A 15701-nucleotide genomic window follows, 5' to 3' on the forward strand; every position below is an offset into this window, starting at 1 on the left:
GACTAAACTGGAATAGGTAGAACAGCTAGGAGGCCATTGTAGTGGTCCAGCAGGAGATGTCAGTGACTTGGACCCAGCTAGATCTTGGGAATGGTTAAGGGGTGAGCCAATGTGGGATATGTTTGTATTCTCAGAGTCTAGCATGATGTCTGGCTAGACATTCAATAAATATTTGATGAATTAATTAAGAATTAATTAATCCAACTAATTGAAGAGTCTGAGCTGGAACTGAAACTATCCATCCTTTAAGCCTCTACTAAAATCCCAACTCCTCTAAAAACTGGAAGGAGATAGCTGCCACTGACAAAGAATCAAGACTAGGCTATATATATTTGTTAATTCCTTAAAATCCATAGGGACATGACAAATAACCCAATAGGAAAATGGGGCAAAAGACATACATGAATAGGCACTTCACAGAAAAAGAAGCATGAGTGGCCAATAAATATATGAAAAGATGCTCAGCCTTGTGAATAATCAGGCAAATATAATTAACTATAAACTCAAACCACCATTTTACATCCAACAGATTGACTAAATACCAAAGCTGGTAAGGATAGGGTAGCAACCCGAACTCTCTTATAAACTCTTATATTGGAAAACAATTTGCCATTATCCAGAAAAGTTGAAAAATTCATGTGCTACAACCCAGCAATTCATATATACGTACCCTGAAGAAACTCTTGCCTATGTATACCAGGAGAAATGCTCTGAGCAACATTGTTTGTAATGGTAAAAAGCTGGAAACAATCCTAAATACTCATTAACAGGGGAATTAATCAACAAATTGGTGGGCTATTATACATCAATGAAAATGAATAAACTATAGCTACCTACCTAAACTTGAATGAATCTTAGAAACATAATGTTGAGTGAAATGAGCAAGTAAAGAAGTATACAAACAATATTATATCACTTTTAGAATGGTAGAAAAAAAAAGACCAAAATAAGCAATATGGTAAAAATCTGAGGAAAAATCTTGAAATGATAAACATAAAATTCAAGGATTACTATAGGAGAGATGCATGCGGGGCCCCTCGGTGGTATTTTTTTGATTGCGTCGGGTCTTAGTTGCCGCACGCAGGTTCGTCGCTGTGGCTTGCAGGCTTCTCTCTAGTTGTGGCCTGCGCTCTTGAGTGCGCAGACTTAGTTGCCCTGCATCATGTGGGATCTTAGTTCCCCGACCAGGGGTCGAACCCTCATCCCCTGCATTGGAAGGCGGATTCTTAACGACTGGACAACCAGGGAAGCCCCCCCTCAGCGGTATTAGTAATTTTTTTCTTTTCTTAAACTGGGGGTTGTTTAATGGATGCCCATTTTATTACTATGCTTCATAATTTATATAAAATGTCAGCTCTGAGGAGGCAAGGATTTTGTCTTATTTTATTCACATCTGTGTTTCCAGCACCCAGAACAGCGCCTGGCACGTAGTAGGATCTCCAAAAATATCTGTTGAATAAATGATATGCATTAATTGCATTCCTTTATGTGATTCATAAAAGAATGCAATTTTTTTAACAGAAGAAAAAAACCTACTTTTTAATCATGGTACCCCTGGATCATTCTAGCTGGAAGTCATACTGCTTCCTCAACCCCTATAACCCATATAACCTATTAAATCTTGCTGCATATTATAGTTATATATATATATATATATATGTCTTTCCTACTGATTATAAATTTATAAAGACAAGGGATTGTCCTTTCTCCTTTTTTATTCCCTTTCACAATACGTAGTACAATACCTCGCACATAGTACAGTAGATGCTCAGTTAATATTGGTTGATTACTTGAAGTCACAGGAGACAGGGCAAACCAGGAAGAATAGATCTATGTCATTTATATTTAAAGGTGAAAGAGAATTCAGTAATCATCTAGTGTTTTCCTACAAGTTGCAGTTGAGAAAACTGAAGTCCGGAGAGGTGAAGGGATTTTTTCAGTCACATAATTAATTAAGAATAATCCCAAATCTAGGGACTTCCCTGGTGGCGCAATGGTTAAGAATCCGCCTGCCAACGTAGGGGACACGGGTTCGAGCCCTGATCTGGGAAGATCCCACATGCCACGGAGCAACTAAGCCCACGCACCACAACTACTGAGCCTGCGCTCTAGAGCTGGTGAGCCACAACTGCTGAGCCGCGAGCCACAACTACTGAAGCCCGTGCGCCTAGAGCCCATGCTCCGCAACAAGAGAAGCCACTGCAATGAGAAGCCCACACACTACAACGAAGAGTAGCCCCTGCTCACCACAACTAGAGAAGCACGCGCGCAGCAACAGTGACCCAACACAGCCAAAAATAATAAGTAAATAAATAAAATTTTTCAAAACAAAGAACAGTCCCAAATCTAGATTCAGATCTCTAACTTGCTGTCCTTAGGTCTTCACAACATATCACAATGACTTTTATTTTCTGTTTTGTCTAGGTTCTTCTCAGCAAAAACTTGTTTGGCCATCCTTCTGTCACCAACCCTCCCACTGATTCCTCTCTTGCAATCCTGGATACTAATGACCCTGTTTCTTCCTCCATCTACTGTTTTCTTTCTCCAGGAGGAGGGAGGCTTACTGATGGCTCACTGTCATGCTGTCCTGGGGAACTGATTTAGCAAGAGAAAGTAGAAAAATCCTTCAGTCAGTGCCCACCAGCCCCAGAAGCTTGAAATTAACAAGTACAAATAAATAGAGGAGCACAGGACCCAAGAATAGTCCTTATTGGCAGTGCAAAGTTACCGCTTCAACTTGTACAAAACTGTTTGTCAGAAAGAGAATGCTAGAATGTTAATATTGGATGGAACCTTAGGGATCACCTACTTCTCCCCCTCATTTTTCCAAATGAGGACACTGAAACTTTGAGAGATGAAGTAACTTGCATAGTTACTCAGCTAGTTAGTAGCAGGGCTGGGACTAGATTCCTCCAAGACAGCTGTTCTTTCCGTGCATCTGGCAACATGTGCATTTGATAAAATGCGTCACAAAGTAGTCTCCTCTTAAACCATCAGGAATGAAAAACAAATTATTCAAATCCTTCCTCTTCTCTCAGGCGATTTTTTTTCTTTCGTTTCTCTGTGTCCTAGTCTCTCTCTTTTTATCACTCTTCTGTTTCTCTGTGAATCCCTCTCTCTGTTTGGGTTTCAAATTGAACTGTAGCCTGCCTGCAGATTCTCTTGATTTTTCTTCTCTAAGCTATTGTGTTTCTAGTCCAAAGACAAACATGCATAAGCCAATCAAGACTCTTTCTTGGTGACCTTTGTGGAAAAGAACTCTCAGAATTTCTACATGGGAGGTGCTGGACCTCCCTCCTAGCCTATCCAGTCAATTAAAATGAGTCTCTGCCCACCCCCACCCCCAGGGTTGTTAACCAATCCTAAGAAAGAAAAGATCAATCTCATTTCTTCATCACCCTGCAGGGAGGCTGCTACCCAGTCAGAATCTGCCACTAACAGTCATTAGGAAAACTGGCCAATCAGGCCAACCTTGTTACGTGGTCTGGTAGGAAAAGAAAGGGATTGATTGGAAAGGATAGTTCTGGCTCCACACCCTTTCCTTCCTGGACCCCAGTTTTCCCTCAGTGAAGTGAAGGAAGGACCCTTTCCCAAGCCCTTAGTTAAGAAGATCCCTAGACCCTTAGCTAATGCTCTCTTGGATCATATTTTGTTGTCTTCAAATTCACCCGTCCACACATGCCTCCAACCACTTTCTGTAGTCTCATGCCTACCGATTTAATTTCTATTTTCGAACCTGGTAGCAACAGTCCCCAGGATTCTCAGTCCTCCCCACAGATCTCCACCCACTAACCGGTCAAATAACTTCTTTTGTGTGATTTACGTAGGTAAAAAAGTTCAGTAAGTGATAGTTGAGTCTCTTTCAGGAGCTATCATTGCAAGAAGCTTGCAATAAAGTCTCTAGGGAGCAGAGCAGAATTGAGCTGCAAAGCTCCCAACTATAACACTACTACCACTACCAACCAAAAAACTATTATTATTACTATTACTAGCATTTATTGAACTCTTCCTGAGTTTCAAGCCCCTTGCTAAAAGCTTCACGTATATTATCCCAATATTCGCTGCAGAGTAGGCACTATTATTATTCCCAACTTACATAAAAGAAGATCGATATAGAGGGATTAAACAGTTTGCCCAAGGTCACACAGCGATTTGGGAAACCAGGTATGTGAATCCAAAGCCCACCACTGCAGGGAGGTAAGGGAGAAATAAGCATTGCCGACTGTGCCACGGGCCCCTTCTCCAATTCTCCTTTGGATTGTTAGCGATATCTGAGCGTGGTCTAAATTGTCGCAATAAACAGCTGCAACAACCGGTTGGTGGTGGTGCCTCTTAAGAACTGTGGACTTTTTGCCTCGGAGGATATGAAGCCGAGAGCTAAAAGGAATTCAGTGTGGGCGGGGTGGGGGTGTCTGGGGACTTGAGGAGATATTCTTGCTAGTCTGTCTTTCCGTTCTCGTCTGAGCATCTTACCCTGTGCCTGGCACCGCTTGGTACTTGGTAAATACCTGTTGATTGATTCCCAAGGATCCCAGCTCCATTCCTCACCTACCCCAACCCCACCCCAAGTCAACAACTGGAACTGGAGGGAGATCTGGGCATTTCAGGGGAACCAGTGAGAATCCTCATCGGCCTGGGATCGTGGATTTAGGAAAGGCGGGAAGTCTCCCACCCGTCTCTCCTCGCCTGCTTCTCCGATTTCTCCCCACTCCTTCCCCTCCCTTTCAGGAGTTCAGGGCCATAAAAATGCAGATGGAGGATCGGTGTGAAATAACAGGCCCATATAAATCCCTCTGCCGCCCGCCTGCAAGATGGATTGGCCGCATTGAAATTCCTCCGCGAGGATAATTAAACTCGGGGCCTCATCCGGGCAAAATTACATTCCTGTAATGGCGTCGCTCGGGGTCCCGGGAAATTGCTCCGTGGGCTTTCAGCGGCGGTTTTTATCGCCGGCCGGGGTGTGCCTGGCTGCAGCTCGCCTCTCCTCCGGGACCGTAAAGCTGCTGCCGTGATTTATCCTCCCCTTCTCCCAAATCCGATTAAATGGAGGAGCTCGGGGCCGGGGCGCCGCGGGGCCCGGGAGCCGGGAGGGGGCGGCGGGAAGGACGGGGACAAGGAGGGGAGGACAAACGGCCCCTCAGAGGGTGGCGGATTTGGCTTTATTTACAGCCACAGCCTTCTTTTTATTTTTTATTTTTTATGGGGGTTTGGTGAGCTTTCCCCGTCTTTCTTGTGCTGCGTTCAAATACGATGCCTGGACGGCCGAGGTTTGGACATGAGGGGACGTGGGTACCGACCTCTCTCCAAAGGGGCCGGTCAGACCCTATGTGGGAGATAAAGCAGCCAAGAATAAGAGGTGAGGGCCAGGAAGCCCCCTACTTCCTCCCATTGGGGAAAGGACGAGCAAAAGGACACGAGGGAGAAGCCGAGGGGCCTCCATAAGAGCACCTCCTGTGGGGGCTGCTTCTCTCAACTCGTGTAAATAAAACCTGGGCGGAGGCACAGGCATGCTTGACGTGATCTCGCAACCTCACCTCAGGTCACTGATGCCCATTATTCCTTGACTGTCTCATGACTCAGGAAAGAAGGCTTAGGGTCAGGGCGCTTGAGTCCTAATCATCTTTAGCCCGTATCTTCTCGTTCGCTGATGCTGGTTTTCTCCTAGCTGATCACTAGAATAAGAAAGAAGGAGAGGGAAATAAAGGTGAAACCACAAGAGGCAGCTGGGGCATTTTGCTGACTATTCGCCCGTTGAACGGGTTTCCCATCCATAAAGCCAGGGTCCGCGGCAACAGAAGGAATCCCGTGACTTCATTTTCCTCCTGATACATTTTGGACACTGAACCCCAATCTTGATTGCATGCTATTTAACACCAAAATTCTGGGTAGTTTTGTTTATTTGTGTTTTGTTTTGTTTTTTTTTAATGTGACTGCGCATGCTTGAAAAAGGGAAGCAAATCCAAGATCCCAAATACCGTGCAGAGCAAACCGCAGGCCACGTTACGGATCGGCTTACACTGCGGAGTGCCCTTATTTCTGCACACGGTCGGCTCCGCCTGCAGTTTCTCCTCTCAAACGCCAGGTGGAATGACTGGCCGAATGTCGCCACAGAGCTGGCAGGCGGCGCTGTGGCGCCTGGGCCGACCCTCAACTTTGCAATCACTCTATCCTTGGCAGAGCGACTCGTTGGTCCGGGCCGCGCATGAGCACAGCCTTCCTTTCGCTATTCCCGCCCTCTCCCCGCCTCTCTCTTGTCTTCTCGGCCCTGGGAGCAGGTAAGGCCTTGGGCCCTCGCTCCCGCCTCGCGCCGCGCACGCGCGCGCCCGAGGCGCCCCACCTCGCGCCAATTCTCTGAGAGCCTTACCTTGCATGCTCCCACCCGGGTTCTCACGCCCTCCCTTACCCTCCGTATCCCCGTGCTTTAGGGCTGCCCCTTCCGCGTGCCTGTGACCTTCCAACCGCGCGGGCCTGGCGCCATCTTGGATGTCTCGTGGGTTGGGGGAGCGTGGCTTGGAGCTGGCGAAAGTCAAATGCCGGGGTGCTCATTTCACCTGTCCCGACTCATCCTTTACAAACGCTCTTTTCTCATTCTCTTGTCCTTTCAGAGCTGTCCCAACCCCCAAACTCTCCCCTCCTATCTCTGCTTTCTCTTCACATCCTGATTCGTGCCTTTCTTATTCCGAAACCTCTAGATTTTTGGCCCCAGGACTTCAGGTGCCGAACAATGGAGATTGTGGATCGTCTCAAGACACCACCCCCTCTAGTCAGCACCTCTCGATTTAAAAAGTAAACCTTGAAAGTGGTAGAAATGAACAGAACAGCCAAAACGCCCCCTCCATTCAGACTGTGGCCTGGGAGAGCGATAGCAGAAAGGAGGCCGGTTTCCTTGGAACCACTGATTGTCTCTCAGCGCCGTTCTTTTCCTTCCACTGCGGTGAAGTTGGGAAAAGCACAAGTCGTGGGCTGACACTGAGGTTTTCCGTTAGAGGCAGGAGGCCTGAAAAGGGGTGGGGCCAGCATGGGGTAGTACCAACCGGCCAGCTTTCCTGTCAAGGGTTTACCGGGAGTCCCCGGACTCTGCCCACGAGAGGGAAAGAAGGTTAAGAAAGGGAATGGTTAAGTAGCATCCCTGTAACTCCTTGGCCCATCTACACTGCGGAAGAAACCCATGAATCTGGGTAGTGCTGTTGCCCAAGGTGATATTGGTTAACAAGTGCAGACTTGGCCAAGGTTAGGTGGCCAGCGGAGGGGTCGCCACTTCATGCAGGCTCCCTTCAGTGCCACATCAGGCACTTTCCATATGTTATTTCATTTAATCCGCCTAAGAACTACATTTTACAAATGATGATATTGAGGTTTTGTTGCCTTGGGAAAAAAAAGTCTTCCCTTTTTTAAAGCTTTAAAGAAATTTTGGATTTTTTTTTTTTTTTTTTTTTTTTTTTTTGTGATACGCGGGCCTCTCACTGTTGTGGCCTCTCCCGTTGCGGAGCACAGGCTCTGGACGCGCAGGCTCAGTGGCCATGGCTCACGGGCCTAGCCGCTCTGTGGCATGTGGGATCCTCCCGGACCGGGGCACGAATCCGTGTCCCCTGCATCGGCAGACGGACTCTCAACCACTGCGCCACCAGGGAAGCCCGAAATTTTGGATTTTTGACCCAAGAAAACCTGAATAGTCTGGCAGCACAATTGGGTTAGAGTTAGGGTATGGGCAGAAATCAGAGTTCTAGACAGAACAGGAGTTGAAGACATCCGTTAATATAAGAGTAACTAAGATTCTGCATTCAGAAGTGTAATCTGGGAAAGTATTAGTCCAGCTCATTCAAGGAAGTGTCATTTAACAGGACTAAGTAATCACTGAGTGTTTCAACCTGTAGCATATTAGAAAGCATTAAGAGTGAGAAAAGAAAAAAGAGTGAGAAGAGTTCAAGTCCTGGCTGTACCACTACCATAGTTTCAAGACTGTTTTTAAGAACATGCTATGTACCTAAGAATCATTTGAGAAACTTCATTGAAATAGAGGGTACTTGGGCCTTATTCCCAGAGATCTTGACCTGGAAAGTCTAAAGTCTAAGGTGGGACCCAAGAGTACACATTTTTTAAGTTTTCTTTTTTTTTTTTTTTTTTGGCCGCAGCTCATGGCATTCGGGATCTTAGTTCCCTGACCAGCAATTGAACCCGTGCCCCCTGCGGTGGAAGCTCAGAGTCCTGACTACTGGACCGCCAGGGAATTCCCCCAAGAGTCTTTAAAGGGCAACATTTTGAGGCCCAATGAAGCCTTGAGAAGAGTTTCTTTTGAGTAAGAGACTGAGGGAAACTTAGGCAAAAGATACTGGGGAAATTCATCTGACAACCCCAGCATGAGTCTGTGGAACAGGTCTTCTCTCTCTCTCTCTCTCTCTCTCTCTTTTAATTAATTTATTTATTTTTGGCTGCATTGGGTCCTCGCGGGGCGTGCAGGCTTTGTCTAGTTGTGGCAAGCGGGTGCTACACTTTGTTGTGGTGCGCGGGCTTCTCATTGCAGTGGCTTTTCTGTTGCGGAGCACGGGCTCTAGGTGCACGGGCTTCAGTAATTGTGGCACACGGTCTCAGTAGTTGTGGCTCGCGGGCTCTAGAGCACAGGCTCAGTAGGGCTTAGTTGCTTAGTGCACGGGCTTAGTTGCTCAGCGGCATGTGGGATCTTCCCGGACCAGGGCTTGAACCTATGTCCCCTGCGTTGGCAGGAGAATTCTTAACCACTGTGCCACCAGGGAAGTCTGGGATAACAGGTCTTAAAGCTGGGACCAAGGGGCTTCTTATTCAGACCAGGAGAAGTCACTTGATTATAAGGAAATCTTAGAAGCTGTGTGGAGGAAATCCTGACTTCAGGGTTCTAATTCCATCTCTGCTGAGACTTGAGGTCAGTCACTGCTCTCTGGGCCATTTAAATTTTCCAGAGCACCTTTTCTGCTAATAAGGATGTCCTTTGGTAAGCAAGGACAATTTTGACAATGCTGCTTCTGTAATTGCAGCTCTCCTGCCACGGCCCTTCAGCACCTGAAAATGTACGCTTGCGCCAAGTTCATCTCCACCTCCTCCTTGGTGAGTACCTGCCTTTTCCAGGAAAGTTTTTAAGGAGAGGCATCTTGTCTTTTCCTTTTCCGACGTTGTTCTTGACAGCTGGGCCCTTTGCTGTGCTAGCCTGACAGGAGAGAATGAATGCTTCCCAGGCATTCCCTGCCTTGTGTCCCATGAAGGCCAGTTAATTCCTCTCATCCAACTATATTAGAAGAAGAGTATAAATGAGAACCTAGGCTAAGATCAGGTTATTTCTAGACTGAAACTCTGTGTTCTTGTAAACTGGAACCCCACCAGAAATGGTAAACATGAGTTAAATGTCCTAAGTTGGACTGAATATGCACTGTTCACAGGATCTTGTCCTGAGTGTCAGAGAGCCATAGCTAGGAGTTCCTTCTGGAAGCTTAAATTTGGGTGGGAAGCTAAAATACACATTGGGAAAATATATGACTCAGAAGCAACAGCATGGAAGAAATTACAAATTATTAGATAGTGGAGGCAATTGGTTCATTCACTCGTAAGTGAAAAGGAGTGATGCTGTTAGTAGCTATTATTTATTGAACACTTACCGTGCCTGGCACTGAGTTTACCAGTTTGTATACATAATCTTATTTATTCCTCAAATCAAGCCTGAGCTATGTTATTCCCATTTGATAGATGAGAAAGCAGACTTAGAAAGATTTAAGTGACTTGTCCTAAGATCACAGAGCTGATACAGAGATAAGATTTGAATCTAGTTATATTTGTCTAAAGCCCTGGCTGTTAACCACCATGTTGTCTGCTTTGGAGACACTGGCTTGGAGTTAGTCAGAAAAGGCTACCAGGATGGGGTAAATTTTCAGCATGGATTTTTGTGCCTATTTTCCAGAAGGGTGTGTTCAGGGAAAGATGTTCCAGTCATTGGCTTCCTTCTAATGGGCTGGCCATTACCAGTATATGTATAGATTTCTTGCTGAGCGAAGTAAATGCTTCTGAGGCTTAAATTTCTTCCCGTTCTCAAGGCCTGTAAAAGGGAATAGCAAGGGTAGGTAATTCCTTCCAAAAGGAAGTAGACTTTCTTCCCTTAAATCAGTGGAGAAGCCTAGGAAGCAAGAGAAATGGTGCCGTTCTTGAATCTAGAATTTGCTTAAAAGTAAAAGAATAATTCCAGATTCTCTTGAGATTCTGAGTTCTAGCAAATGAATGGGGCATCTGAGTAACAGTTGGGGGTGGTTCTAAAACTCCTCTCCACAGCCTTCCTTGACTTTCTTGGCCTTGTGTTATTCCCACTAGATCAGGAGAACCTCTCCACTATTGAACCGATCACTGTCTGCAGTGGTGCTGAAGCGACCAGAGACACTGACAGATGAGGTTCGTAATAAGTGGAATTGGGCCTGTGGGGGAGGGGTGGGGTGGGGTGGGGTTGGGTGGGGAGGGTTACCTGACAGAACCAGTAGGGGGAGTGCTGAGGACTCCATATATGGTACCCTAATGTTCCAGCTTCTGCCACTGGCAGCGCATGTCCGTGTGTGCTGCTGATAACTGCCATTACTTGACTTACTGTACTGACTTGAGTTGGGAGTGTTTAGTCCCAGGAAGATGATCTTCTCAAGGCATCAAGAACAGGCTAGGGCTTCAGTCTTAACATTTCTAGATCATAACTGAATCTTGAAGGTATTTGACGTCCACCTCTTGCATTTAAAAGTTCTGCTTGGCAGCATTTTAGGGAGTTTTCCAGGGAGTTAAAAGATTTTCTGTATGGGGGAGAAGCAGTGGGATTTGATAGCATAAAGGACTTAAATGGTACACAAGTTTCCAAAGTGAAAAAAGCGTTTCCTAAAAATTTTCTACCTACTTCTTCACAGAGCCACAGCAGCTTGGCAGCCCCACGTCCCTTGACCACCTCACTTATTCCTAGCCGCAGTTTCCAAACCAGTGTCATTTCAAGGGACATTGACACAGCCGCCAAGTTCATTGGAGCTGGGGCTGCCACAGTAGGGGTGGCTGGCTCTGGGGCAGGAATTGGGACTGTGTTTGGGAGCCTCATCATTGGTTATGCCAGGTAAGATGGGCCCACCATTTGCTCTCTGATATGTTTCCAAAGGTCTGGGCAGAGACGGGGTTCTAGAGCTGCACTATCCTATACGGTAGCCACTAGCCACCTATTGCTGTTTGAATGTAAATTTTAATTAACTGAAAGTACACAGACTTAAATTTTGTAACTTTTAATGTAGCTCAGTGGCCACACGTGACTAGTGGCTGCCATTTTGAAAAGTTCTATTGGACAGCGTTGGTTTAGAGTAGGAGTCAGCAAACTAAGGCAGGATGTCCATATCTGGGCCACAGCCTGGTTTTGTATAGCTGAGCTAAGAAGGGTTTTACATTTTTAAAGGGTCATGAAAATAAAAAGGTAACAGAGACCATATGTGACCCACAAAGCGTAAAATATTTGCTGTCTGGCCTTTTACAGAAAAAGTATCGTCCCCATCCCGTTCCCCCACCCTCCCCCCAGTCTAGAGCTTCAGTCAGCATAGTGGCTTCACTGCCATTTGTCCCCATCCCTGGGAATTCCCCCATCACTCCTGGGAAAACTGCCTCTGCATCCAGCTCCATGGCTCCCTGATGCTTGGGACTATTTGGTCCCCACCAACTCTGGGCAATTCACTGTTAGAACTAAATTAATCCTCTAGAGACCTGCAAGTTCTTTTAATGTTCTTGGGGAAATAAGGTTATTTTTAAGGATTTGTATGAAATAAGAAACTTTTGTGTCCACAATCTGTTAAAAGCTGGCATTGCTTTAGTTTATCCATCAAGGCTTCCAGAGGTGACAGAGTAAGGGAAATAGAAATTATATACTGACTTCCAAAGTTGGGAATCCTTTATGCCATTTTTTAATCATATCATCTAAACCTCACAGACCATTTGTATCCCAAAATCTTTTGACTATTTTGAAATGAGAGAAGTTATTTGTCCTTCTGCCTCCATTGTCCACAAGAACAGTGTTTTTCTAATTGTTTTACATAAAGCCCTAGGGTTCTGAGGCTATACCCCAGAGACTGTCTTAGAGAATGAAGGGGAAACCAATCAAACAAGACTTTCAAATCCCCCACTTTTTTTACAATTACACTTTAGATTTATGCATTTTGTATTTCGGGGTTCTGCTGCTTACAGTTTGGAAACACTGGTCTGATAGGCCCTGCCACTCCAGACACCTCTTCCATTCTGGTTGAGCCCTGGATAGTTGTGTCCAGACCCAGGAGTCTTAAGTTATGAGGAAGATGTGGGTGATCCAGTAGAGGCAGTAGTGTTTGTACCTGGGCTGTGTTACAGAATTTTGGATTGTCCACTCCCTTTATTCATCTCTGTAGAGCCCTTGGTGTATCAGAGCAAGAATTGGGGCATGATGTTGTCATCTCATTAAGTGAGATGTGAGCTTGAGATGGATTCTCCCTGAGTCCACCTTTAATGATTGTCCTTTTCTTTGTGCGGACTAGAGATTCAGTCTTTTCTCCTCCCCTTCTCCCAGGAACCCTTCTCTGAAGCAACAGCTATTCTCCTACGCCATTCTGGGCTTTGCCCTCTCGGAAGCCATGGGACTCTTTTGCCTGATGGTGGCCTTTCTCATCCTCTTCGCCATGTGAAGGAGCCGTTTCCACCTCCCATAGTTCTTTCTCCCGTGTCTTGTCTGCCCTGTATGTTCCTTTTCCTGTACCTCCCCAGGCAGCCTGGGGAAAGGGGTCAGCTCAGGGTTTGACAGAAGGAAGACAAATAGATACTGTATTAAAAAGATGTTTCTTGAGTCTCCTGTGTATATTTCTTTTCCACAATTGGCTGAATGCCTTGGTGAAAGTATAAGGCCTGGAGGTTAGTGATGGTGCTAAGCTCAACACGGGTCTGGGCTCACTTATTCTTCATTCTCTTAAGTTGGGAAAGCTTTATTCAAACTAGTGCTCCTTTTTAATAATTTTCACCTGGGATGGCATGTTACCTTGGAGAACTGGGTCAATAGCAACCTACAGTACTGGTTTAAAATTTTGACTAATGGGCTGTCTGTTTCCACTGCCACTTTCCTGGCTGAGGTCCTCATTGCCACCCACCTGGTCTATTGCAATAACCTCTTAATTGGTCTTCTGCCTCCCATCTCTACCCTCTAGCATTTACTTCTGCCAGCCGCTGTCAGGTTAATCCTTAAGCATAGGACTGGTTTTGCCATTTACCAATTCGAAAACAGTCTGACTCGACTTTCTCAGCTTTGTTTTTTATTATTCCCAAACACTCTACCCAAAGTGGACTATTTGTCATTTTCCAAATACTTTCCCTGCTTTACTGTCCTTACATATCTACAGGCCTTTCCCTTTGTCCATCTCTGCTTTCTTTCCCTGAATCTTTGGTCACTTTCCTCTTTTTCAAACTCCCTGTTATCCTGAAAGACAGCTTAAATGCTACCTCTTCTTCCATGAAGCTTTCATCTGGTTTCCATCCACTTTCAGTCAGGTGAGCGTTAACCCATATAAAGGGCTGTAGAGCATGTTACATCCTTTATAATGCTTACTGTGTACAATAAATTGTGGGTTTATGTATACATGTGTGCACATATGTGTGCCTTATCTTCCAAGTTAGATTGTTAGCTTCTTGAGGCAGGGACTATGTCATATTCATCTTGTATCCCTAGACGTATGTAGCATGACACAGCAGTATCTTGGTTAAATTTTTAATCATCTGAACCAACCACCTCACTTCACAAGCAAGGGAACAGACTCTGAGAAATCAAAGGATTCTCCTGGGAACATTTACTAGCAGAGCTGGAGCTAGAGCAAAGGTCATGTCTCGTAGCCCAGGGTGTAAGACTACCACACTGTTGGTCTTGTGGGACTCTTCCAGTGTTGCTGATGACCATTGTTTTCCCAAGCAAGCAAGAAAGAGGAGAATAAACAAAGATAAACCTTTTCCCTTAAAAATGCCTCAAGAGGGACTTTGGACAGTGGGGTTAGTATAAACTAAAGGATTATTATTTTCTAAAGGCTAAACTTTAAATAAGCCTTATCTTACATATGCTTGAAGTCGGGTATAAATTAAAGTCCTTTCATGATAATGTAGATGACCACAACAGATTTTCTTTTGGTTCAGTCAGTGACTAAAATTAAAGCCCAGGGCAGAGACTGCACCTCAGAGTAAACTGGTGCTCAGGAAGCAGGTCACCCCAAGTCATTCACCCTTGCCCTTTTGCTATTGTGATCAAGGGTTGAATGGGGTCTTATCCACAGTTTACTTCTACATTGCTATACTATTCCCAAATAACTATATGCTGGACTTTGGGGCTCTAGGTGGACCTCACAAGAACAGCTCCTCCAGACACGAGTAGGTGGAAGGTACCTACATATGTGGGGATGAGAAATAGCCCTCTGTTTTGTTCATTTAAGTTTGAGCCTCTGGTAGGAGCCTCTCTTGCCAGTCCCCTTACCGAGTCATCAGATCAGAGTCATCTGTGTTTTCTTTTTCTCCTTGGCCCTTTCTTTGGGATTGAATCTAGCTGACTCCTTAACAACTCAGGTGCTTGGAGAGAGCACACCTGGTCTCCCACGTGTTCTTGTTCTCTCTGAGACGAATGATGAGATGGTGCTGCAAGAAGCTTGGAAGCAAATTTCTTCAGGAGTCAAGGCAACCTGGATCCTCTTAGTTTCAGGTCCCAAGAGATATTTATTGGCAACTCAAGTTGCCAGCAACTTGGGGTAGAGGAGTGCTACGTTTTAGTAGAGAGGGTCCAAGAGCAAATTTTCTGAAGGTCTTTCCAATTTTGATAACATGGAATGAAAGCTTTCTATTTGTCCTTGTAGTTTCAAAAAGATCACATGATTTGAAATTAGGAGATGTTAGTTTAATCTCTCTTCTACTCCTGGCCATTGTGATGGTGGTCAGATCACTAACCAATAACTCTAGGACCTCAGTTTCTCCCCATCTATTAAATAGAGATAATACTCATCCCAGGAATTACGTGCATGCAGTACCTTGGTATTTGGAAAGGATGGTGCCATGAAAGTTCAATGTATATTGATTATAATTTGCTTTCCATTCTCCGTGAAGCTCAGAGCCTATTACAGGTATTTTATACACAGTTTCTCCCTCTTTTATGGTTGGTAAGTCTGGCCATAAAGCATCTGGAGGAAAAGACCCAGGGATGCTGAAGGCAGAGAGTTCCCTCTTCTTCTTCTTTTTTTTTTCTAATTTTTATTGGAGTCTAGTTGATTTTACATTGTTGTGTTAGTCGCAGGCGTACAGCAAAGTGAATCAGTTATACTAATGTATATATATCCACTCTTTTTTAGGTTCTCTTCCCATATAGTTGGTTCCCTCTTCTCAGTTTCTTCAATTAGTCATCCTAATTAGAGGAAAATCACGTCCTTTGAAAATCATCTACATGCTAAACAGCAGTAATGAGGAACCCTGTTCCAGCCTCCCTTTCAGGATGGATTTATTAGTTTGAGGCCTTCTTAGGTCATCAGGATGAAAAAGCTGCTCAGGAACAGCCCTGGTGCTTTAGCTCAAGTTGGTGCCCAGGAACCTAGAGGCTGCTCTGTGTCTTACCTCCATTGAAGAGAAATCAGATGAAGGAATATTCATGTTGAATTCTGAAATAGAAAATGAGTACAGGGAATATTATCCTGGTCCTA

General features: G+C 45.1%; 1 protein-coding gene across 7 annotated transcripts; it reads left to right on the plus strand.

Moving 5' to 3' along the window:
* The first annotated feature begins 6197 nt into the window (after positions 1 to 6197).
* ATP5MC2 (ATP synthase membrane subunit c locus 2) lies at positions 6198 to 12832 on the plus strand. Of its 7 annotated transcripts, none has more exons than XM_060306040.2 (7): positions 6702 to 6786; positions 8133 to 8296; positions 8721 to 8896; positions 9009 to 9078; positions 10327 to 10404; positions 10899 to 11095; positions 12560 to 12832. In XM_060306040.2, the coding sequence occupies exons 4-7, from the start codon at positions 9040 to 9042 to the stop codon at positions 12672 to 12674; spliced, it is 429 nt and encodes a 142-aa protein (XP_060162023.1). In that variant the 5' UTR covers positions 6702 to 6786; positions 8133 to 8296; positions 8721 to 8896; positions 9009 to 9039; the 3' UTR covers positions 12675 to 12832. The 7 variants fall into 7 exon arrangements, with proteins under 7 accessions (XP_030722663.1, XP_060162026.1, XP_060162023.1 ...); XM_060306041.2 differs by having other exon boundaries at positions 6706 to 6763; XM_060306042.2 differs by lacking the exon at positions 6702 to 6786 and adding an exon at positions 6827 to 6934.
* The last annotated feature ends 2869 nt before the right edge of the window (positions 12833 to 15701 follow it).

Source organism: Globicephala melas, chromosome 10 (assembly GCF_963455315.2).
Source record: "Globicephala melas chromosome 10, mGloMel1.2, whole genome shotgun sequence".
Lineage (NCBI taxonomy): Eukaryota > Metazoa > Chordata > Mammalia > Artiodactyla > Delphinidae > Globicephala > Globicephala melas.